The following is a 24,724-nucleotide window of genomic DNA, read 5'->3' on the forward strand; positions in this document are numbered from 1 at the left end:
AGTAAAAAACATTTATTTCAAAAACATAAGCTCCCCAGCTCACGATGGTCCTATAAAACCCGCCACCATACTGCACTCTGGGCTCTGTGGGCACACACGGAAGACTTAGGATCTGGCCAGACTGAGATCAAAGGTGGGGCCAGCCACAGGGAGAGGCAGCATGGCTCAGTGACAGGCAGAGTGGAAGGCAACTCAGGGTGGGCTCCATGCCATACCCACTGACAAGGAAGGCCCTAGCCTGCGCCCGATGACGGAGGGCTTTCCTCCTGGGCCATGGCTGTCAATACCAGGGCTGGGGCGGTGAAGAGGCTGCTAGGAGAGGCCACAGACTGCACCGAACCAGCATTTTGCTCTGGTTTGGGGGTCAAAGTTGACCCCCGAAAATGGCCTCTCACAAACTAAAAAATACTAGTAATTCAATGCTTCCCCACCCAGCGGTCTGGAGAAATGCCTGCCAGCTGGCACAGTCAGACGAAGCAAGCAGCAAGGGACAGGCAGGCACACGGGTGTCCAGCCGCCTGAGGTGAGCTACACCCAAACCTGGCCGGGCGGGATGGAGGCCCGGGCGGGCTGGCCAAGCAGGGAAGCACCGGGGCAGTGGTGCTCAGAGAGGAGTCCGGGGCAGGCAGCACCAGCATCAGGGTGCGGGGGGTGGGGGGCGGGTGGCCACCAGAAATGCACACCGTCCGGTGGGTGTGACGGGCCTCGCCACCTAGTGCAGCCGCAGGTAGGAAGGGGCAGAGTAGTTGAAGAGCAAGAAGTCCATCCTGTAGAGGTCGAAGAGGCGCCGCTGGTAGAAGGGGCTGATGTCCCGGAAGAGGCGCTCGGCCAGGTCGCGGGCGGCGGCCGTCTTGGCCCGGGGCGGGGGCGCAGGGAAGCGCAGGCCGGGCGCGCCCACCAGGCCCAGCACGAAGGCCGCGTCCTCCGCCAGCGTCTCGAACTTGCCCACCACGTCGTAGCGCAGGCGGCACGGGTGGCAGAGGGCGTGCGCGCGCTCCCAGTGCTCGTTGAAGGGCTCCTCGCGGCGCGTGCGCGGGTCCAGCAGGTAGGCCAGGAACTCGGCGAAGCGCACGTCGTGGCCGCGGGCCAGCGCGTCAGGGTGTGGGCGCGGCCGCAGGCGCCGCACGATGCGCGTGCCGTAGCGCCGCTGGAAGGCCGCGCTGTAGGGCCGCGCGAACTTGTTGCGGTAGGCCGACGCCAGGCGCTCGAAGGGCTCGCGCACGAACAGGAAGGCCAGGTAGGCGCGCAGCCGCCGGTTGATCTCGGCCGGGCTGAAGTCAGCCAGCGAGGGCAGGCGGCCCCGCGCGTGCGCCTCGTGCGCGGGGATGGCGCGCGGGTCGCTGCGGGCTCGGCCGCTCAGCGCCAGCAGCACGCGCTTCCAGTTGGTGCAGGCCACCTTGGGCACGTAGCAGTAGAGCAGGCCGTGCGCGTCGTCCACCAGCACGTGCCGCAGGTCCTCGGGCCCCAGCAGGCGCTGCCGGCGTGTGTGGCGGCTGCAGGCTCGGCGCAGCAGGTCGCGCCGCTGCCGGTGCACCTCGGCCAGGGCTGAGCGCGGGCCCTGCGGGCGACAGCGGGGGTGGGAGAGTGGGGCGGGGGGGCCGGTCAGCGCCGCGGGCCCTGCGCCCACCGGGCCGTGGCGACGGAACAGGGGATTCGAACCCCAGCACTGCCACCGATCACTGTGATTTGGGACCCGGATCCTAGACCAGAATTTGGGGGGAAAATGACTCTAACCTCACTGAGGCAGGTGGAAGGATGTGACAAGCAGGGTTGGGCCCTCAGGACCAAGGAGGTCCTGATGATGAATATGACCGTGTCAGAGTAAGCCTGATGGAATAAGTATGTCATCAGAGTGGTGAGTGTGGGCACAAATTGAATATCAGGATAATGTATAAGAACAACAGCTATAATTCCATATAGAGTTGAAAAATGCAGCCACTTGCAGGCTACTGAGATATTTTTTTGTTCAATAATAAGATTTGGGGGGTGATGAAAGTGTCCTGTAGTTAGAGAGTGGTGATGGTCATGCAGCCTTGGTCACTACAGACCATTGAAGGGTACACTGTAAAAGAGTGAATTTTATGGCATGTGAGTTATATCCCAGTTACGAAAAGAGCCTTGTGAGTGTTTCCGTTTCAGGGAAGGACAAAGCAGCACCTGAAATGGTAGGACACTGGGTCCAGTGCCTGCATAAGAGTATCTGCCATTGCTGGGTGGGGAGGGGAAGAATGTGTGTGGGGGGGAGGTGCTCATTTGCGCTTCTCATGCCTTTAAAAGTATCCAGAAATCCAAGCAGAAATCCAAAATACTTCAAGTGATAAAAGCTAAAGTACGGAACAGGAGTTAACATGTCACATTTTGGGTTTACAAAGGGTGAGGAAGGAAATAAAAAAATGTTTCAGAAAGGATAGGTTGTAGGCAGCCTCTCATATTTTATTTTATTTTTTTAAAGATTTATTTGTTTCAGAGAAAGAGAGAGAGAGAGTGAGCATGGGGGGAGGCAGAGAGAGAGAGAATCCCAAGCAGACAACCCTGCTTACCTTGGAGCCCAACATGGGGCTCCATCTCACAAACCCGAGATCAAGACCTGAGCCAAAATCAAGAGTTGGACACTTAACTGACTGGGCCATCCAGGTACCCTGGGAGCCTCTCTTTTAGATATATATTGAAATTGTCACGTACTAAACAAGGTTGGAATTTGCTTCCAAATAATCCCAAGTAGGAATGGAGGGAGAGGGGTCTGGATGAAACAGGACAGAGTTGATCACTGTTCAAACTGGGTGATGGGAATGTGGGGGTTCATTGTACATTTTACTTCTGTGTATGTTTGAATTTTTCTCAATTAAAACATAAAGCAGAAAAAAAGGACATATATACCTGTAGGTATGATTCTGGAAAAGTGACCTAAGCACATGACAGAGCATTGGACACTACACACATGCCTAGAACATGCCCGGAAGGGCACACAGGGAACGAACTGGTCGCCTCCAGGGGTAACCAGGGCCCGGGTGGGAAGGAGAGGTACTTTTCACTGCATATACTCGTTTGAAAGGTTGAATGCCCTATCATGTGCTTATCGTACTTTTTCAGAATCTCACTGAGGGGTGGCTGCCAATCTCAGAGCAGTGAGGGGCGTGAGAGCACCGAGAAGATCCGTTTCCCTCTAAGGCAGATTCACAGGACCGGCCTCAGAAGCCGGCTTCACATGGGTGCCAGGAGAAGGCTGTATCCAGTGGCCCCACAGCCAAGCTCTGCTTTCTGCTTCCAGACATCCCCACATATTTCTTGGGGCAGGGAATGTTGGCCATGCACCCACCTGTCAGTCATCCTCCCCCCTTGCCAGCAGACCCCAACTGTGGTAGGTCAACGTGCCGAGCCTTGGGGAAGAACCAGTCATAGCAGCCTCACACAACTTCATGAAAGCTATGGGTCCAGGGGTGAATATCTGGCTTGGTTTGGGCCAAGGAGATGTACAGGGAAGTCTGCTAGATGGCTCCCAGGAAAGACTTTCCTTCAGCACAAAAAGAGAGGGCTCCTGAAAGAAAAAAAATCTTTGCCTCAGCCCCTCCCTTTCTGCTTGGGGTACCATCCTGTGAGATGTCTGGAGCCCTGGCAGTCATCTTGAAGTCACGAGGCAACAAGATGTATCATATGTCAACATTCAGAGTATGATGATGGGCAACATGTTGCTGCTGTACCAAGGGCTGTTGGTTTCTGAGCATGTTGGGAAGTAAACACCCACTGTCCTAATGGCTTAAAGTCAGCTTTTCTGTTGCTTGGAGCCCCATAAATACCAAGATAGTCAATACTATCTCCATAGAAATGAGAAAACTGAGGCTCAATAGAAATGAGTTGCCTACAGCCCTCAAGTAGGGAAGCAGGGACTCCCAACTCAGGTCCCTTAGGACTCAGAAGCTGGGGCTATGCCCATTGGTCCAGAAACAGATCCTACCGTTACAACCATCTCTTCCAGCCTCACTGGACTCGGCTGCCTGGATTCTTAGCCTGGCCCTAGTCCTTATGAGCTCTGTAAACTTCTCTGTGTCCTTGGCCTCCCTGGGACTCAGTTTGCTCATCTGTAAACAGGAATAACAACAGCCCTACCTTACAGGCTTGCCATGAGGACTAAATAAGTTCACAGAATTGGAGTGTCTGGTACACAGTTAGCCTTTGTTGGCCAGATTATTTTTATTACTCTTATTTCTCCAGCCACAAGGTGCTAAGCTCCCAGGGCCTTGACACCCAACAGTCAGAGGGACCTCAAGCTGTGAGGGGGCTGAGCCAGCCCCATCTGCCCCTCAGAAGCCTGTGGAACTAGTGGAACCCAGGATCCTGCTGAGAGCCTGCCGTGCCCTCAGCTTGCTGTGTGGCCCAGAGCAAGCCAGTTACCCTCTCTGAACCAAGGCCTCCACACATGCAACCCAAGGGCGTGGGTCAGATAAGCTCCACAGGCCCCTTTGGCTCAGCCCTCAGGGATTCAGTGAACAGCTACCTACGCAACCTGTCTGACCCTTCTCCCCAGCTTAAAACCCTCTGTGGTTTCCCTATTGCCCTCGCCCCACCTGCCAGGCACCACCCAAGCTGCTGCCCACTCCTGGCTCACCTCACACACCCTCTTCTGTTGTCTGTCTACCACCAGGCACTTGGCCCTCTACTCTTTGCTTCTTGACTCCTTCTCTGCAGGTCTCAGCTCCAATGTCCCTTTCTCAGAGAGGATCTCTCTTCCCCATCTAAACCAGGACCCTCCCGGTAGATTTCTTGTCGCATCTTGTACTGCCCCTTTCGATGCAAATCAGCCACAGGTTAGTGCAGGTGGCAATGATGGGATGATATCTTCCTCACCTGGGCATATCAGCTGCCCCAGGTCAGGGATCCAGCTGACCTGCTTGCCACTGGATCAGCAGCAGCCTGAGCACAGCCTGCATACAGTAGGTGCTCTACACATGCTGTCTGAATGGGTGCCTCTCCTCGTGCCTGCTGGTGTGTGTGTGAGCCAGGGGCCCGTGGCTCTCGGTGGGGTCTAACTGCGTGTGTGTTTGGGCTGTGCATGGTCCCAGCAGGCCCACCGCGGAAGTGGAGTGCTAGGGCTGGCAAGCCTCCTGATCTGGGTGCCTGAGAACAGTGTGAGGGCGGGGGCTCCCTGCATGTTTCCCTATCGCAGCAGATACTAAAATCTGGGGGGGTCACTTAATTCCTGTCTCCCCACTAGACTGTCAACTTCCTGAGGGTCCTTTGCTCTTTTATATCCTCAACACATGGCAGAGTGCCTGGCACAGTGTGGCTTCAGTCTGTTGTTGGGTGGATGATGGATGGGTAGGTGGGTGGGTGGGTGGAGACCCCAGGTCTCTCAGCTTGTCCGAAGATTTGCCCTTGTCACAGGCATTCTCCTCTCTGCACAGGGCCTTGATTTGCAGAGGAAGCCTCTTCAAGCCCTACTGTGGGCTCTAGTTCCAAGACAGCAGGTCTACACTAGGGCTCTCAGTTTCCCATGGCTGGAGGTAGAGGGAAGGATCACTGGGCAGGGGTCTGTCCACCTACCTGGTCCAAGTCATAAAGCATCTGCAGGGGACTCCTCCTCTTCCCACCGAGCCAGCCAGAGCCCAGGCTGTTTTCAAATGCTAAGGGGCATAAGGAAAGAGGCATCAGATGGACTGGCTGTAGCCCTTGGGGGACTTGGCCAACTCCCTTGGGCACATTTGATCTACCTCTGGGACTCAATTTCCCTCTTGTATCTCATCTGCCTTGGTGGGGTGTGGGGCACTGATAGGCCCCCTAATCCACCAGGGCAGGGTCTTTGGTATTGCTCCTGCCCCCATGTCCTACCCTTCAGAGTTGGAGGACGCCAGGCAGGCAGGGATGAGAGGAAAGGTGGTACCCAGCCCACAGCCCTCTGGTAAAGATCTGACCATCCAACCTTATCCATCTCCATCTGCCTTCATTTCATGCTGCACCCCTACCAGCCCCATGTCCATGGAGCCCTCAGGGGCTCACCAAGCTGACTGGCGGTCCAGCCTCCCCAAATCCTGGGTGTGGGCAGCCAGAAAGGGCTGGGTAGCAATAGAGGTGGCACAGCCAAGCTGCAGGTTCTCCAGTAGCAGCCCACCAGGTCACATGACCTCCATGGACTCCTACAGCAGCCTGTACTTCCCTGGCCAGCGTGTATGCCGCTTCGTGGTAGATGCAGGTTTCACTGTCTCCCAGACTGGAAGACAGTGTGCAGGGATACCATCCGTCTCAGTGCTGTACTCTTCAATCTTCCTAAAATTGCCAAAAACTCTGCTTACTAAATTTATTCTTTTACTCTAAATGTGTTTTAAGGAGTATCTTCTACATATTCAATTAATGTAGTTGATTTAGGTAAGCATAGGCTCATGATCTTATGCTTCTTGGTCATACTTTTCTAAAGTATGATATTACTTATTAATAAATGAATAAAGTATAATGCAGTCTTCAAAAAGATCACCAAAATTGGCAAAACTTTAGCTAGACTGACCAAGAAGAATGAAGTCTCAAATTACTAAAAACAGGAATGAAAGGGAAACCATTAGAACTGAATCTTACAGAAATGAGAAAGGCATGAACAATTGTACAAAAGCAAATTAGATAGCCTATATAAAATGGACAAATTCCTAAAAAGATGCAAATTCCTGAAATTGACCAAAAAGAAATAGAAAACCCCAATGACATCTAACAATTATATGTATAATGTATATGTATAACAATGTAATATATAATAATATGTATAATAATGTAATGTATAATATGTATGAATACATTGAAGTAGTAATGTAAAAAAAAAAATCCCACAAAGACAAGCCCAGAATCAGATGATATTCACTAGTGAATTTTACCAAATATTTAAAGAAGAATTAACACCAATCTCTTCCAAACTCTTTACCCCCTTCAGTAAAACAAAACAGAATTGTGGGGTGGAAAATACCTTCCAACACATTATATGAGCCCAGTATTACCCTGATGCCAAAACCAGACAGAGACATCACAAGAAAAGAAAACTACAGAACATTATCTCTTATGAACATAGATGCAAAATCCTCAAAAAAAAAGCAAACTGAATATTTAAAACATATAAAAATGGTTATATATAAACATATAAAAATGGTTATATATAACCAAGTAATATATATCCCAGGAGTGCAAGAGTGGTTCAACATACAAAAATCAATCAAGGTAATACACCATATTAATAGAGTAAAAGAAAAAACCCACATAATTATCAATACATGCAGGAAAAGTGTTGCACAATATCCAATACCCTTTCATAATAAAAATACTAAACAAACTAGAACTTGAAGGGAACTTCATCAAATTGATAAAGGCCATCTAGGAGAAAACCCACAGCTAATATATTTAATGGTGAAAAACTGATGCTTTACCTCTAAGATCAGGAACAAAACAAGGGATGCCCACTTTTACCACTTCTATTCAACAATGTACTAGAAGTTCTAGCCAGGGTAATTGGGCAAGAAAAAGAAAGAAAAAGGCATCCAGATTGGAATGGAAAAAGTAAAATTATTCTATTTGTAGATGACATGAATATATATAGACTATATATAGACTATATATAGTATTTATATAGAATCCACCAACTATTAGAGCTAAGAGCTAATAAATGAGTTCAGCAAGGTCATAGAATAAAAGATCAATATTCAATAGTGAATTGTATTTGTAAGTACTAGTAATGAAAAATCCAAAATTGAAATTACAAAAACATCTCCACTTACAACAGCATAAAAATAATAAGGATTAAATTTAACAAAAGAAGTGCGAGACTTATCTCTGAAAACTACACGACATAATTGAAAGAAATTGAAGACCTGAATGAATGGAAAAATATCCCATGTTCATGGATTGGGAGATTTAATGTCATTAAGGTGGCAGTACTCCCCAGATGACACATGCAATGCAATCCCTATAAAAACCCTAGCTGCCTTTTTTGCAGAAATTGACAGTTGACAGTTGATCTTTAAATTAATCAGAAAATTCAAGGGATTGGGGAGCCTGGGTGGCTCAGTCGGTTAAGCGTCTGTCTTCAGCTCAGGTCATGATCCCAGGGTCCTGGGATGGAGCCCCGCATCGGGCTCTCTGCTCAGCAGGGAGTCTGCTTCTCCTTCTCCCTCTGCCCGCCTCTCTGCTTACTTGTGCTGTCTGTCTCTGTCAAATAAATAAATAAAATCTTTTTAAAATTTTGTTAAAAAAAGAAAATTCAAGGGATTTAGAATGTCTAAAACAATCTTGAAAAGGAACAAACTTGGAGATCTCACACTTCCTAATTTTACTACTTACTACAAAGCCACAGTAATTAAGACGATGTGGTGGTGGGATAGGAGAGACATTTTGATTGATGAAATAGAATTCACAGTTCAGAAACAAACCCTTACACTTAAGATCAACTGATTTTTTATTAGGGTTCCAGGACAATTCAATAGGGAAGGAACAGTCTTTATGATAAATTTTGCTGAGAAAATTGGATATCCACATGTAAAAGAATGAAATTATACAACTACCTCAAACCATATACAAAAACTAACTCAAAATGGATCATAGGCCTAAGTGTAAGAGCTAACAAAGACTCATAATGAAAACATAGACATATTATCTCCATGATCTTTGAGTTGGCAGTGATTTCCTAGATATGGCATCAAAAAAACAAAAGAAAAAATTGATAAACTGGACTAGATCAACATTAAAAACTTTTCTGCTTCAAAGGACACCATCAAGAAGGTGAAAAGACAACCTACCAACTTGGAGAAAATATTTTCAAACCATATATCTGATAAGGGACTAGTATCCAGAATATATAAAGAATGCCCATAACCAAATGATAAAAGACATAACCCAACTTTTCAAGTAGGCAAAGGATATGAATGGACGCTTCTCCAATAATATACAAATTGCCAATAACAGATAAAAAGATGCTCAGCCTCACTAGCTGTTAGGAAAAGTCAAATCAAAACCTCATTAAGACACAACTTCTCACCCACTAAGATGGCTATAATAAAAAAAGACAAAAACAAGTATTGGTGAGGATGTGGAGAAATTGGAACCCTTATACTTTGATGGTGGGAATGGAAAATAGAGATATTTTGCCATAGAAAACAGTTTGGCAATTCCTTAAAAGCTAAGCCTAGATGATTCTGGAAGGATGACAGACCAAGAACACCAAGAATCTGTCTCTCCACCCAGGCAACAACTGTACTAGCAGAATCTATCTGATAAATCAGATAGACCTGGAATTCTGGAGTCCATGGAAGGCTTGCAACTTCCAGGGGAAGGCTTAAATGGTAAATGGTGGTAAATTTCAGTCAGTTTCAGCTCTTTCTTAGCTCAGGGCATCTACTCACTCTCCACCCTAGCCACATGGCAGGCAGCTGTGCATCTGTTCTTGGAGCAGCTTACATACAGCGTGCAAGAGCCAGAGTGAGCAAAAAGGATCCTATTCTCCAAATATCAGAGATCTGTGCTTTGATCAGTTGTACCTCCCCACATTGTTGCAAGCCCCTCACACTCCACATAAAATGACTTCTAGGAGACTTAATGAGCTGGTTTCCTTTTCCCCACCTTTCATTTTTCTCTTTTCCCCTTTTTGGAGCCAGACATTAAATACTAAAACATTCAAAAAACTGCATAGGTGGGGAAAATTAGAAACTGACTGTGAATGCCCAGAAAGAGGCTCAGAAAAGACCTAAGAAGACCTTAAATTTATACCTTGGGCTAAACCTCAGCACAGAGACAGGCTACAACAACCAGAAAGACAAAAACAGAAACTAAAAACAGCAATCACTGAGAAAGAGAATCTGCTTTCCAGAGCTACATTATTAGATTCAAATGTCCAGTGTTCAACCAAAAATTAGAAGTCACACAAAGAAACAAGAAAAGTATGGCCCATTCAAATGAAGAAATGGTATCCACAAAAGAAATGAGAAAGGAATTTAAACATTTTACTACAAAAAATAAATTGACTAGGCACAAAAGTAGACAGTAATACAGGAAATGATGGATAAAAAAACCATAAGGCATAGAGAAGACAAATAACAAAATGACAGATGTTCCTCTTTATCAGTAATTACTTTAAATGTCAATGGATTAAACTTCCCAGTCAAAAGCAGAAATTGGCAGAATGGATAAAAATATCTGACCCGACTCTATATGCTATCTACAAGAGACTCACTTGAGATCCAGTGACACAAACTGGTTGAAAGTGAAAGGATAGAAAAAGATATTCCAAGCAAATAATAACAAAATAGAGCAAAGGTGACTATATTAATATCAGACAAAATAGACTTTGAATCAAAAAAGTTAACAAGAGATAAAGAAGGACGTCGTATATAAATAAAAGTTTCAAAACAGGAAGAAGATAGAACAATTATAAACATTAACTTATCATCAAAGTATATGAAACAAAAATTGACAGAATAGGAGGGAGAAATAGACAGCTCTACAATAATAGTGGAGATTTCAATACACCACTCATAATAATGAACTGAGCAACCAGAGAGAAGATGAGGAGGGAAACAGGGGACTTACATATCACAATAAACCAACTAGATCTAATAGACACATACAAAACACTCTATCCAACAACAACAGCATACACATTCTTCTCTAATGCATATGAAATATTTCCCAGGATAGTCTATATGTTAGGCCACATAATAAGTCATGATAGATTTTAAAAGACATACATCATACAAAGTATGTTCTCTGACCACAGCAGGGTGAAGTCAGAAATCAATAACAGAAGGAAAACTGGAAGCATTCACAAATTTGTAGACATCAAAGAATACACTTCTAAAAAACCAGTGGATCAAAGAAGTCACAAGGGAAATTACAAAATACTTGGAGACAAACAGAAATGAAAACAATATACCAAACTTATGGGATGCAGTGAAAGTGCTTAGGAGAAAATTTATAGCTATATATGCTTACATTAAAAACAAGAAAGATCTCAAATCAGCAACCTAACTTTACAACTTAAGGAACTAGAAAAATAAAAAATAAACCCAAAGCTGGAAGAAAGAAGGAAATAATAAAGATTAGAGCAGAGATAAATGAAATAGAGAATAGAAAAATAGGGAAAATCAATAAAACCAAAGGTTGGTTCTTTGGAAAGATCCACAAATTGACTAACCTTAAGCTAGATGGACCAAGAAAAAAAGAAGATACAGCTTACTAAAATCAGAAATCAAAGTGGGACATTACTAGTGACTACAGAAATTAAAAAAAAAAAACAGGAGAATACTATGAACAATTGTATGCCAAAAAAAAAAGGATAACCTAGATGAAATAGACACATTTCTAAAAACACAAAATGTATTAAGACTAAATCATGAAGTAGTTAGAAAATTTGAAAAGACCTATAACTAGTAAGGAAATCGAATCAGTAATCAAAAATTTCCTGACAAATAAAGCCATGGGCCTGATGGCTTCACTGCTGTGGTCTGTCAAACATTTAAAGAACTAATACAAGTCCTTCTCAAACTTTTCCAAAAACTAAGGAAGAGGGAACACTTCTTAACTCATTCTGTGTGGCCAGTATAACTCTGACTGGGGGAAAAAAGCCAGACAAAGGCACTACAAGAAATGAGAGCTACAGACCAATATCCCTTATGAATATTGATGCAGAAGTTCTCCACAAAATACTAGAAAACGGAATTCAACAGCACATCGAAAAGATTATGCACTATAACCAAGTGGGATTTATTCCTAGAATGCAAGAATAGTTCAACATACAAACATCCATTACTGTAATACATCATATTAAGAGAATGAAGGGGGAAAAACACAATTATCCCACTTGGCACAGACAAAGCATTTGACAAAATTCAACATACTTTGATGATAAAAAAAATCACTCAAAAAATAAGGAATAGAAGGAAAGTACTACAACACAATATAAACCATATATGAAAAACTCACAGTGCACATCATACTCAATAGTGAAAGACTAAAAGCTTTTCCTCTATATCAGGAATAAGGCAAGGATGCCCATTTTTGCCACTTCTAATCAATATAATGCTGGAACTTCTAGTCAGAGCAATTAGACAAGAAAAAGAAAGAAAAGGTATCCAAACTAGAAGGAAGTAATAAAATTATCTCTGTTTGCAGATGATATGTTCTTATATGCAGAAAACCCTAAAGATTCCACACACAAAAACTGTTAGAACTAATAAATGAGTTCACCAAAGTAGCAGGATACAAAGTCAACACACAAAAATCAGTTGCATTTCCATACACATACAATGAACAATATGAAAAGGAAAGTACAAAAACAATTCCATTTACAATAGTGTAAAAAAGAAGAAAATACTTAGGAATTACTTAACCAAGGAGGTGAAAGACTTGTACAGTGAAAACTACAAAACACTGCTGAAATAAATAAGACACAAAGAAATGGAAACATGTCCCATGTTCATGGATTGGAAAACTTAATATTGTTAAAATGTCAATACTACCCAAAACAATCTACAGATTCAATGCAATCTCTGTCAAAATTCCAATGACATTTTTTTTGCAGAGATGGAAAACCCCATCCTAGAATTCATATGGGACCCCAAATATATCTTGAAAAAGAACAATAAAACTGGAGGACTCACACTTCTAATTTCAAAGCTAACTGCAAAGCTATAGTAACAAAACAATGAGTGGTATAAGGACAAGACGTATGCACCAATGGAATAGGATAGAGAGCCCAGAAATGAACCGTTACATATATGGTTGGATTGAGTTCGACCATCCAAAGGGGAAAGGATACTCCTTTCAACAAATGGTGCTGGGAAGACTGGATATTCACATGCAAAAGAATGAAGTCGGACCATTATCTCACACCATATTCAAAATTTGACTCAAAATGGATCAAAGACCTAAACATAAGACCTAAAACAACAATACTCTTAGAAGAAAGCATACAACAAAAGCTTCATGACATTGGATTTGGCAGTGGTTTCTTGGATATGACCAAAGGCGCAGGTAACAAAAGAAAAAATAGGTAAATTGGACTTGATGGAAGTTTAAAAACTTTGTGCACCCGTAGTATCCAATATCTATAAAGAACTTATCAAACTCAACACCCAAAAAACAAATAATCCAGTCAAGAAATGGGCAGAAGACACCAACAGACATTTCTCCAAAGAAGACATAAAGTGGCCAGCAGACACATGAAAAAATGCTCAACATCACTTGGCATCAGGAAAATACAGATCAAAACCACAATGAGATACCACCTCACACCGGTCAGAATGGCTAAAATTAACAAGAAAGGAAACAACAAATGTTGGCAAGGATGCGGAGAAAGGTGGGAATGTAAACTGGTCCAGCCACTCTGGAAAACAGTATGGAGGTTCCTCAAAAAGTTAAAAATGACCCAGCAATTGTACTACTGGGTATTTACCCCAAAGATACAAATATAGTGATCCAAAGGGGCACCTGTACCCCAATGTTTATAGCAACAATGTCCACAATAGCCAAACTACAGAAAGAGCCCAGATGTCCATTGACAGATAAATGGATAAAGAAGATGTGAGATATATATACATATATATATCATTATTATATGTATGTATAATGGAATATTACTTAGCCATCAAAAAGAATGAAATCTTGCCATTTGCAATGATGTGGTTGGAACTAGAAGGTATTATGCTAAGCGAAATAAGTCAGTCAAAGAAAAACAATTATCATATGTTTTTACTCCTTTGTGGAATTTAAGAAAAAACAGAGGATCATCGGGGAAGGGAGGGGAAAATAAAATACGACGAAATCAGAGAGGGAGACAAACCGTATGAGACTCTTAACCCTAGGAAACAAACTGAGGGTTGCTGCAGAGGAGGTGGGTGGGGGGATGGAGTAACTGGGTGATGGGCATTAAGGAGGGCACATAATGTAATGAGCATTATACATAACTGATGAATCACTGAACTCTACCTCTGAAACTAATGATAGACTATATGTGATTTAATTGAATTTAAATAAAATTAAACTAAAAAAAATTTTGTGCACCCAAGACAACACACAGAATAGGAGGAAATATTTATAAATTATGTATCTGAAAGGGGATATATAGAGAACTCCTAAAATTCAACAACAAAAAATAAAGTCAAAACAGGGCAAAGGACTTGAATACCATTTCTCCAAAGAAAATATACAAATGACCAATAAGCACATGTGAAAAGATGCTCAACATCACTAATCACTGGGGAAATGCAAATCAAAATGATAATGAGATATCACCTCACACCCATTATTATGGCTACTATCAAAAAAAAAGAGAACAAGTGTTGTTAATGTGGAGAAATTGGAACCCTGTGCACTGTTGGTGGGGAGATAACATGGGGCAGCTGCTATGAAAACAGCATGGAGGCTCCACAGACAATTAAATTTGGAATTACCATATGACCCAGCAATTCCTCTTCTGGGTACATACCCAAAATAGTTGAAAAAGCAAGGCGTCTAAGAGATGTTTGCACACCCATGTTCACAGCAGCATTATTCACAACAGCTAAAACATGGAAGCAACCCAAGAGTCCATAAAGAGATGAACAGAGAAGCAAAATGGGGCCCATTCCTACAGTGGGTATTAGTCAGCCTGGAAAGGAAAGGAAACTGACACACACTACAACATGGTTGAGTCCTGAGGAGATTATGCTGAGTGAAAGAAGCCAGTCACACAAGGACCAATCATGAATGATTCCACTCACAGAGTACGTGGAATAGTAAAAACCAATGAGCTAGAGAGCAAGCGATGGTCGCCGGGGTGCAGAGGGGAGAACGGGGAGTCATTTGATAGGTGCAGAGTTTCAGTTTTACAAAACAAAAGAGCTCTGGAGAGGATGGTCACACAACACTGTGAATGCACTGATGTCACTGAACCGTACACTTAAAAATGATGAAGACAGCAACATTTATCTTATGTGTATTTTACCACAATAACAAAAATTTGGAAAAAAAAATTAAGCATAGAATTAGCCTATGACCCAGCAATTCCACTCCTAGGTACACACGCAGGAGAAATGAAAACACATTCACACAAACACTTATGCACAAAAGTTTCCATCAGCATTATATTTAATAACCAAAACCTCAAATGTCCACCAGTGGATGAATGGATAAATACTGTGGTACATCCATACATATTCATCCATATAAAGGAAAGGAGTACTGACCCTGGTCTCTACATGGCTGCACCTCATAACATTGCACTCAGTGAGAGGAAACAAACTCAAAGGCCACATATTTGATGCCATTTATATGAAACATCACAAATCGACAAATCCATAGAGACAGAAAACAGCGGTTGCCCAGGCCTGGGGGGCACGGCGGGGGATCACTGGGAAAGTGGGGAGTGACTGCTAATGGCTAATATTCTGGAAATATATAGAGGTCATATCGCACAGCTTTTAAATACACTAAAAACCACTGAATTGTGTACTTTAAAAGAGTGAATTTTATGGAATGAGAATTAGATCTCAATGAAAATAAATATGCAAGGGCATTTTATGTAAATCTAGCTTACAAATTTAGTCAATGGCTATCATAATATATTCCTGAATTCCTAAGAATATTGCTTATTTATAAGAAGAGTATCTTCAAGAATTCAGGATCATATGAGAAAAGAATATATTCATAAAACGGATGAACGTTCCCATGACCCTTGGCTTTCAACAAAATGAGGAGTCTTCAAAATGCTGCCAAGAATACATTCATTGAAAAGATCCAGGCGTTTTCTTTAAGACATGTTTTTGATGAAGAAATGAACTTGGAAAATTTGATTAACTCATGGCAAATTGACCATGAGTAGTGGTTCTCAAATTTTAGCATGCATACATAGATGAAAACATAGATTACCTGGCCCCACACCCAGAGGTTCTAGCCCCGTAGGGCTGGAGTGGGGCCCAAGAATCTGCATTTCTAACAGCTCCCAGGTCATGCTGATGCTGCTGGTCCAGGAGCACACTTTGAGAACCCTTGTATTAGAGCCATACCTGGCAGAGGTTGGTTGAAGGAATGAATAAACAACAGCTGGATTGACCTCACCTTGGCCTCCAGAACTTTCTGTGTGCATCTGAAGCCCACTGTCCTGGGCCTCCTGGCATGCCTCTGGCAGCCTCAAGCTCCCTCCCCACTCCAGTGTCCTGGGAACAAGGCCTGGGCTCTTCTGTAGCCAGGGTGCGGGGAGAAGGTGAGGCCCTCAGGGCCTACCTGTATCTTGGGATTTATCAGTGGTCCTAGGACTTGAACCTCTGTCTCCTGGCAGCTGGACACATCCCAGCGACACCACTGTCATTGGACGATGAGCTGACCGGAGGTGGCAGCAAAGTTGGCCGGCCCCTCAAAATGCAGTGGAGGCCCCGCGCTCAGGGCTGGCTGAGGGCCGCCACTGCTGCCTAAGTGTAGCCGTAGCCCCCAGGAGAGGCTGGGTCACATGAGCACAGCGCCACCCACAGCCGGGGGAGGAGAGGTACCCTCCTCATCATTCTGCGGATGTGTTACTTGTGGCTCAAGGTCACCCACTGAGCCCCCTTCAGGGCCACAGCCTGGGCTTGAGGAAGAGCTGGTAGCCACCGGGGGTGGGGGGTTGGTGCCCCTAGGGCCAGTGAAGCACACCTAGGCCCATTTCTACCCCAAGGCCCAGCAACTGGGAGGGAGGCACCCAGCCTTCGGAAACACCAACCCTTGTGTGGGGACTCTCATTTCTTGCTCAGGCTCCAGCCTACAGGAAAGCGGGTCCCATACCAGACCTCAGGGGCCAGTGGGTAAGGGTCAGAGGGAACAGGCACCAGAGTGAGGCCCTATTTATAGAGTAGCTGTGGCCAGTGATTACAGGGCTGGGCCACCCCATCCACTCCACCCCTTCCCGCCACAGAGATCAGAAGAACGTACAGTCTAGTGGGATGGGCAGGCTGGCCATGGAGGGGGACAGATGGGTCTAGGAGGGCTGGAAGGGGACTGCCCTGAAGATCCCTGGATCCAGCCCCCCACTCTGGAAAGCTGGGGGCTTGGCTCTGAGGGCAGGGTGGCCCCAAACAGGGTCACACTGAGGCATCCCCCGACCTCCACTCTGGTTGCCCCAAGCCTCTCTTGGCCTGTGCCCTCCACCCTGCAGCCCCTCCATGAGGCTTCAGGTCCCAGGCTCCCTGCCAAAGGCACCATGGAGCAGACAAGCCAGGGAAAGCCAGGTCTCACAGCCAGGGAGGGGCCTGGGCCAGCCCAGGGCAGTCACAGGCAAAACCGAGGTGGGGTTCTACTTTGCAAAAGGAGACAAAAATAGCAGAAGGTTATGGGCGGGGGGAGGGAGGTGGGAGGGACTGGGGGAGCCAAAGATGCAGACAGAGAAAGAGACAGGCTACACACAGTGACAGGGACAGAGGCTGGCAGAAGGAGAAACAGAGATCACAGTGGGGAAACCACTGGAGTTTTGAAACAGCTCAAAGCAAAGCAGCTGGGGTGAAGGGAGGAAGCAATGTGGGGTGAGCTGCCCACAGTCTGGGGCAGCCCGTTACCCATGCCCATCGGAATCCAGGCCATGGAAACCATGCAGCCCCAGCCTCAGGAGCAGACCACAGTCCCCGTCCAGTAGACCAGTGCGAAGACCAACCCAACACCCTGCAGTGCCCACTGCGTGTGGCCAGGAAGCCCCTAAGAGAGCACGGTAGCTGGCAAAGGAGGCAGCGCTTTGGCGGGGTCAGGGGAGCCAGGGAAGAAGCACCTGGGGCACAGCCCTGGGGTCAGTCAGCACCTGGCACTCTGCTCGGTGCTTTGCACACATGGACACATTTACTCATATCAGGTAGAAACTATTATTATCTGCATTTGACAGGCGGGGAAACTGAGGCTCACAGAGGAAAAGAAACATGCCTGAGGCCTCAGAGCAAGTAAATCCCAGAAACAGAATTTGACCCCAGGCCACAGCTCACTTACGCATCTGAGGGCACATCTCTCAGGCACCCACTCTGGCCAGCACTCAGACCCGCCCAACCTCACAAAACCTACAGGTAAGTGGGTGAACCGCCATCCAGGGAAACTGAAAGCAGGAACCCAATAAATGGCCCTTCACACACCCACCCCTAAGGACAGGCTTCCCCTTGGAGCTGGCAGGGCACAAGTTTTGTGGGCCATTTGAAACTTCACTATTTGGGGGGGAAATACTGTTTGGTGATTCCCAGTCCAGCGAGCAAAGATTACGACATGTGGTTCCTGGTTAATAAGTTCTAGCTGGGCATAGTGTTGCAAGACCAGACAGGCAGGGACAGCCAGTCCCAAACAGCACAGACAGGCCCTGGGGACCTTGCTGGGGGAGGGGGATGGAGGGTTTCCCCAGCCCTCTCAGTCCCCTGGGTGACCTGGGACTTCAGGGCTGACCTGCATGTCCCCGGGTCAGGGACATTACCTCTGGTAATCAGGCCCATGGAGGAACACATTAACAAACGCTTCACAAATAAAAAACAATTCCACTTTTTTTTTTTTTTTTCTGAAGAGAAGTAGAGGTCTTTCCACTTGTATTTAAAATTCAAACTCTATTTGCTTGATTCCACAAACCACCTGGAATGGAACCCCTCTTGGGTGTAGTCTCATCACCTCTGCCTGCAGAATGATCAGGAACCGCCCCTGCCCCCTACCTCCCACCTCCTCCATGGTAGTCAGCTCAGGGCAGCAAGCCCCACTGGCTCTGTCCAGGACAATCACTGGTCTCCTTATCCAGCTTATTTCTCTTCCTTCTACCTTGGTGATCTTAAAACCTACATGGCTTCCTACTGGCTAACAATAAATTCCTGTTTCTTTCCAGAGCCACCTTCTGGTACACCTCCCACCTTCCCCTCCACCCCCACCCCAGCTCCACTCACACTGGTCTTTCTGCCAAGCAATAAATACATTAGGTGAGTTCCCACCTCAGGGCCTTTGCACTGTTCCTTGGCTGGGATGCTCCTCCAGGGACCCTTATACTTTAGAGTAAATACTTCATGTTCAGATTTCAACTCAGAAGTTCCCTCTGGAAAGAGGGTCTCTCCAGTGAGCCACACTCCACACCAGGATCTTTCCCAGGCTCTCCTTTTAATTTATTCATGGCATTTATTAGCACTGAAATAACATGGTTTGTATATGGGTTGATGTCTGGCTGCCTCTCTGGAAGGTCAACTCTGTAAGAATGGGACTGTCTTGTTTTCTTGCAATCCTGTACCTCACCTAGTGTCAATGAATATTTATTTAAAGACTGATAGCCCCTTATAGCCATAGGGAGAGTACCCCAACTCCTGGCCTGCTATTCAAGGCCACCTGTGACTGGCCCGACTTATACCTTTCTGGCTTCCACCCTACCACCTGTTCTCATGAACCCAGAGGTCTGCCCACAGCACAGCCCTTAGCACACCAGGCCTTTTACTCCTCCATGCTTTTGTCTATGCCATTCCCTCTGCCCCAAATTCCCTTTCTTCATTTTCTCACCTGGTAAACTTCTATGCAGCCTTCAAAGCCCAACCCAAATACCCCTGCCGTGTAGAGTGTAAAACATAAACGTTAGGGATTTAGACTAGGGTTTAAATCCTGGCCCCCAACACTTCCTAGCTGGGTGACCTTGAGCAAGTGACTTCCCTTATCCTGAGCTTAGTTTCTCTGCAAAATGGGATTACTAATGCCTACTCTAGTGAGCCATCCATCTTGCCAGCTAGACTTTTCTCATGGCACTCTCCGGAGGCCTGGAAGGTGCCTCTGTGCCCTGGGCACTCTGGCAGTATCTAAGAATGGACAGCAGGGTGGTGAGCATCTATTTATTTGGTTGCCACCAGGCACTCCTCCTGCTTTGGCTAGCCCTCTTGATTTCCCTCCAGGAATGAACCTGCTTATGTCCCATGCACATGGTTCTGATAGGCGTCCTTCGCCCATAGCTGCTGGGATAGGCATGTGACCAGGCCTAGCCAATCAGAGCATTCCATCCTCTTCTGACACAGCAGTTGGCTCAGAGGCGGATACCATGTGACCCAACTCAGGCCAATGAGACACATCCTTGAGACTGCCTGGAATTATCAGTAAAAGAGCCCTCCCTTTGGACTGAGAGAGAAAAGCCAAACCTAGAGCTGGAAACGTGGTTTCAGCCCCTGGATCCACGCATTCCTGAAGGCAGCCATATCTGGCTTAAGTGGGCCTGAGTTGAGACGTCCTCACTGAGACACTGTCCTCTGGGTGGCTCCAGTCTCTGGTTTCTGACTTGCCTGTGAGGGACTAGGGGCCAGGACGGGAGAGGAGTCAGAGCATATAGAGTTGGGCATCGGGGCCCCACTGTGCAAGGGAGATGAGGGAGAGTCTATGGGGTGGGGTCCTGCAGGGGGCTCAGGGGGAAGCAGGAGACACAGGGCTGCAGGGGGAAGCCGCCTGCTCCAGCCTCCTCTGGCTACCCCTGCAAAGATCCCTGGCTTCTGCGCTGACGGGCCGCTGCTGGGTCCTAGGGGGACCCTGCTCAGCTCCAAGGCCAGGCCTATGTCAGTCCTCACCGACCCACCTCAGTCCTGGCACCCTGGCTCCCCAGTAGTCGTTGGGCATTTATTTCTGTATTTATTCTGCATAGAACCAAAATACTGGTTTTTCATTAAAAGCAATGGCTGCCTCTAGGGCCACTAGGCTGCATGACTGCAGGGGCACCCTGACTATCAGGCACCCTGCATTCAGTCTGTACAGTTGTCTCTGTGGCCTGAGTCCCCAGGTGCTGTGGTGCTAGAGAAGGAAGGGGATGGAGAGGGAGTCAGGGTCCCCTCCTGAGCTTCCTGGGTCCTTCCCCACCTGGAGACCTTCCAGGAAGGATGGTGGGGAGATTACTGTTAGCACACATCACCCTTGGCCCTCGCACAGGAAGCACTGAACTCCAAGAGAAGGGCCGTGGCCCGGAGGAAAGGAGGGCCACAGTCCAGCCTGCAAGAAAGGGATGGGCTCCCCTGGGAATAAGCCCCCCTCCACCCACCCAACCTCTTCTACATTCTCCCTTCCCTGCCGCCAACCCCAGGTCCCCTAGAAGTGGACAGAGATTCCAACCTCAGGAAAGATGCTCAACCCTTGTAAACCTAGGAAAGGGCTCTGGCCCCTCCCAATGCCGCCCCTGTGAACCAGCAGGTAGTGGATTTAATGTGGTGGCATGGAGACTCTCCCTGGGTGTGCCTCTGGGGATAGAGGATGCAGACTGGGGATTTGGATTTTTAATATTAAAAATGTAAGGTCTGCAAGGGCAGGGATCTTAGTAAGTTTTGCTGCCAGCCCTAGAAAGGCACCTCACATGAGCACGTGCCCAGCAAATATGTGGTCAACAGGGTTACATTGCCATGCCCAGGCTGGGACACAGAGGAAGCAAAGGGGACATGAGGTGACAGTGGAGGTGCCTCTGGGACCCTGGGGTGAGGGTGGGTGTTGAGGGCAGCGGCATCCTGGACAGCTGTCCCACCTTGCCCCCAGCATCTTCCTCATCCCCAGGACCCTAGGCACTAGGTCAGCATTGGTGGAGTCCTGGGGGCCGAGGGGTGCTGGGGTGGGCTGCTCCAGACTTCCCCACTAGTAAATGGGCAGCAGGGGCCCCAGGCCTATAGTGGCAGCCTTTCAGGGGTCCCCTGCCCAACGTGTGGCAACACCTTCTGCTTTGGAGAAGGAGGGGATGGTGCCAGACCTACCTGCCTGGAGTAAGGTGCTGACATTCCTCTTGTGCCCCAGAGCCCTAGCCCCAGGCCAGAGGCCCACCCCCACCACACCCCCTTCCAACTTGGAACACAGCTTCAGGGACCTGCTCAGAGATACTGAAGGCCCTATTGAGGCCAGTTTCTGAGTCCCTGGACAGCAGCGTCCACCTCCAGCTGGACAGTTGGCAGAAGGCCTTTCCACCCAGCTGCTTCCCTTGGGGTCTGCCAGGTGCCTGTGGGCCCAACATTACACACCCTCACTGGCTTCTGGGGTCAGGGCCTTTAGCTCATGGCTCGGGGGGCGGGGAGGAACTAGCAGAGGACGTTGGGTAGGTTGGCTTGATTAACCTTCTCTTGTCATGGCCGAGGTAGTCACATGGTAGGGAAGCCCAGTGGGGCACGCAGCCCAGGCAAAGACTAGGAAGGGGAACCACAAGTCCCTCTCTCTAGCTCCTGCTCTCTTGGGTTTTGCAGGAGAGAGTCAAAAGGAACAAAGCACAGAGAGTGACCAGTACCTTGGCTCATTTCTCTTCTCTAAGACCTGGGGAGAGGAGGAGAGGAGGAAGCAGGAGAGATGTGTCCAGGCAGGGGAGACACATGCAGCCCCGGAGATACAGACACACAGATGCCTACCCAAATGTACCTACTCCTCTGTAGATAACCCCCAGACACACACCCCCACACACACCAGGGCCCAGATGCTCTGGCCTTTTCTCTGTCTCACACCCCACCCCAGGGGCTGAGCCCTGGGGCCTGGGAGTCCAGCTCCTGAGTAGACATTAAATCCACTACCTGCTGGTTCACAGGGGCGGCATTGGGAGGGGCCAGAGCCCTAGACATTTGTCTGTGAATGACTGGGTGGACAGAGACCGTCATGGTCATAGACCATAGGACCACAGCCCACACTGTGCTAGGGGACACTCCACTCAGCTAGGACACAGGAGCACCTGCCATGAACCAGGAGCACCACTCCCAGATGGCCTGCCTGCTCACGGAAAAGGGGTGGTGGTAGAAAGACTGACCACAACTCCCTTCCATGGGCTTGGAGAGGTGTCTGGATGGCTGAGTCCAGGCATGGGGGAAACAGTGTGAGTGGCAGGGTGACTGGGTAGAGCTCTGGTGAGCACTAGAGAGGCCTCTCCAAGCCCTGCTCACCTGGACCCCAGCTAAACCCTGGCCTCCAGCCTAGAAGCAGTATGGAGGTTCGAGGGAAAGCCAGAGGGGGAAGCCCCTCACCCCAGGATGAAGGGAGCGCAGTGAAACCCCTAATCATGACAGCTGGCCCTAATCATGACCAACCACTTTCTGTCTGCTGCCTCATTCTCATCGCCCCAGAAGCGCTGTAAGGAAGAACTTGAGCTCCCCATGTGATAGACGGGAGTACTGAGGACCCGAGAGGAGAGGGACTAGGTCATCCAGCAGGTAAGGCTGTGGAATGACCCTTATCCACTAATCTAGACCCAGCCAGGTGGGTGAGCGCCCCCTCACAAAACAGATTCCTCAGCCTCATCTCTTGGGCCACCTTGACGCTGTTGCCCACAGTCCCTGCCCACCCTGGGGCGTGATGATTTACTCCCTGGGACCCTGCCTGGGAGTCACCAAAGATGAGACTCTGAGGATTCTCACAGAGCCCACACAGGGAGGGGGAGAGAGTGGAAACCTACCCCTTACCCACATATCCCTGCCCCCTACCCCAACACACTCACACCCAGGAAAGGCAAACAGAGCCAGAGATGGGAACACACTGCTGACTGGGCACGTCAACCTCCAGGTGGACTGTGTAGCCTGCAGGTTAGCCATCCACACCTGTCCCTAAATCTCTCTGGCCTTAGTTTCCCACTTTCTGAAATGGGGAGGAGATGAAGCGTCTGGCCCAGAGCAGCTACTACACACTGCGGAGTCATGGCTAGCTGCCTCGGTTTCCCCAACCAGACCATGCAGTGGGTGCAAAGGAGCCCCAAGTTCTTCCCCGTGGGAACTTCAGGTGGAGCAGGGCGGCAGCGCCTGTGCCACAGAGGGCCCGCCTTCAGGACCAGGCGGCCTGAAGCTTCCCCAACCCACCCAAGCTTATGCCAAGAGGCTTCGGGGCGCCAAGGGGCTTCGGGGGCAAGGTAAATGAGGCTGCCTTCCTGGGTGGACCCAATGCCCTCTAACACCCACAACTGACCCGGGTCCCTGGGCACAGGCTGTGAGGCCCCAAACGATCACGTCTCCTGGGCGTTGAGAGACCAACTCCCGAGGGGCGCAACACCCTTGTGGGGAGCTGGGGCATGGGCGGGGGCGCCTAGAGCCTTTCTGGCCCCCCACCCCCACCCCTACCGCCCACCCCCAGCCCCGGAGGAGACAGCAGGTGCCCCGTGGAGGGGCCCGACGGGCACTCACCCGGGCGCAGGGCGCGGGGCGCAGCGCCCAGGAGTAGGAGCGCGGCCCCCAGACACGCGGCGGCCAGAGCACGCCGCCGCCAGCAGCGCCTCCCCATGCTGCGCGGGGCCAGCGGGCCTGCAGTCCGCCTTGTCCGGCGGGGGGCAGCAGTGCCCGGCCCGGGACCCGCCCCGGGGCCCGCCCCGCCCGCTCCGGCCCGCCCGGCGGCGCCTACCAAGGCACGGCGCGGGGGTGCGAGGGCCGCGCTGGCGGGAGGCAGGGTGGCGCGGCGGCCGACCGCTGGGGACTGCGGAGGTGGGCGACGGCGGGTGGCGAGCCTCGCTCGTCCAGCCTCCACGCCCTACACCCGAACAAGTGGGGCAGCAGTCCAGGGCGCGAAGGGTGGAGACTGGGTGGAAAGAGCCCTGTCGCCCGGTGAGGCTCCGCCCCCTTCAGTTTGCCCTGGGGATACCATCCTCCACCCGAGGCCAAGAAGCCTTGTCATCAAAGTGGCAGATCGGTGGGTCGGAAGAGCACTGTGTCTTCTTGTGTTTTTTTGCTGCCTTGCATGCCAGGGGCCAAGGGCGGGTATGGGGAGCAGCCCTCTGTACATAATCCCCTCCCCCATCTTCCATCCCCATCATCAGGCCTAAGAGTACCTCTTATCTCCCCCAAGGCCAGCCTGTAGGCTTGTTTTC

At 48.5% G+C, this 24,724-nt stretch overlaps 1 protein-coding gene across 4 annotated transcripts; it reads right to left on the reverse strand.

The window, feature by feature from the left end:
• Positions 1 to 24,381, reverse strand: CHST13 (carbohydrate sulfotransferase 13). Of its 4 annotated transcripts, none has more exons than XM_073889868.1 (4): positions 24,048 to 24,152; positions 5,992 to 6,258; positions 5,539 to 5,618; positions 1 to 1,558 (listed from the first exon to the last, which is right to left on the reverse strand). In XM_073889868.1, exons 3-4 carry the CDS (start codon positions 5,557 to 5,559, stop codon positions 713 to 715), a joined length of 867 nt encoding a protein of 288 aa, XP_073745969.1. In that variant the 5' UTR covers positions 5,560 to 5,618; positions 5,992 to 6,258; positions 24,048 to 24,152; the 3' UTR covers positions 1 to 712. The 4 variants fall into 4 exon arrangements, with proteins under 4 accessions (XP_073745969.1, XP_073745968.1, XP_025716053.1 ...); XM_073889867.1 differs by lacking the exon at positions 24,048 to 24,152 and adding an exon at positions 20,079 to 20,124; XM_025860268.2 differs by lacking the exon at positions 5,992 to 6,258 and having other exon boundaries at positions 24,048 to 24,381.
• Positions 24,382 to 24,724: the final 343 nt, after the last annotated feature.

The sequence above is a fragment of the Callorhinus ursinus genome, unplaced genomic scaffold, assembly GCF_003265705.2.
Source record: "Callorhinus ursinus isolate GAN/ISIS: 27379988/994484 unplaced genomic scaffold, GSC_fseal_2.0 scaffold119, whole genome shotgun sequence".
Classification (NCBI taxonomy): Eukaryota; Metazoa; Chordata; class Mammalia; order Carnivora; family Otariidae; genus Callorhinus; species Callorhinus ursinus.

Excerpts from the sequence above, each read along its gene's own strand:
- CHST13 (XM_025860268.2), bottom strand. The coding sequence starts at position 24,144 with ATGGGGAGGCGCTGCTGGCGGCGGCGTGCTCTGGCCGCCGCGTGTCTG. Across the intron at positions 5,619-24,047 it reads GCCCCGCGCCCTGCGCCCGG|CATTTGAAAACAGCCTGGGC; the intron begins GTGAGTGCCCGT and ends TATGCCCCTTAG. Across the intron at positions 1,559-5,538 it reads TGCTTTATGACTTGGACCAG|GGCCCGCGCTCAGCCCTGGC; the intron begins GTAGGTGGACAG and ends TGTCGCCCGCAG.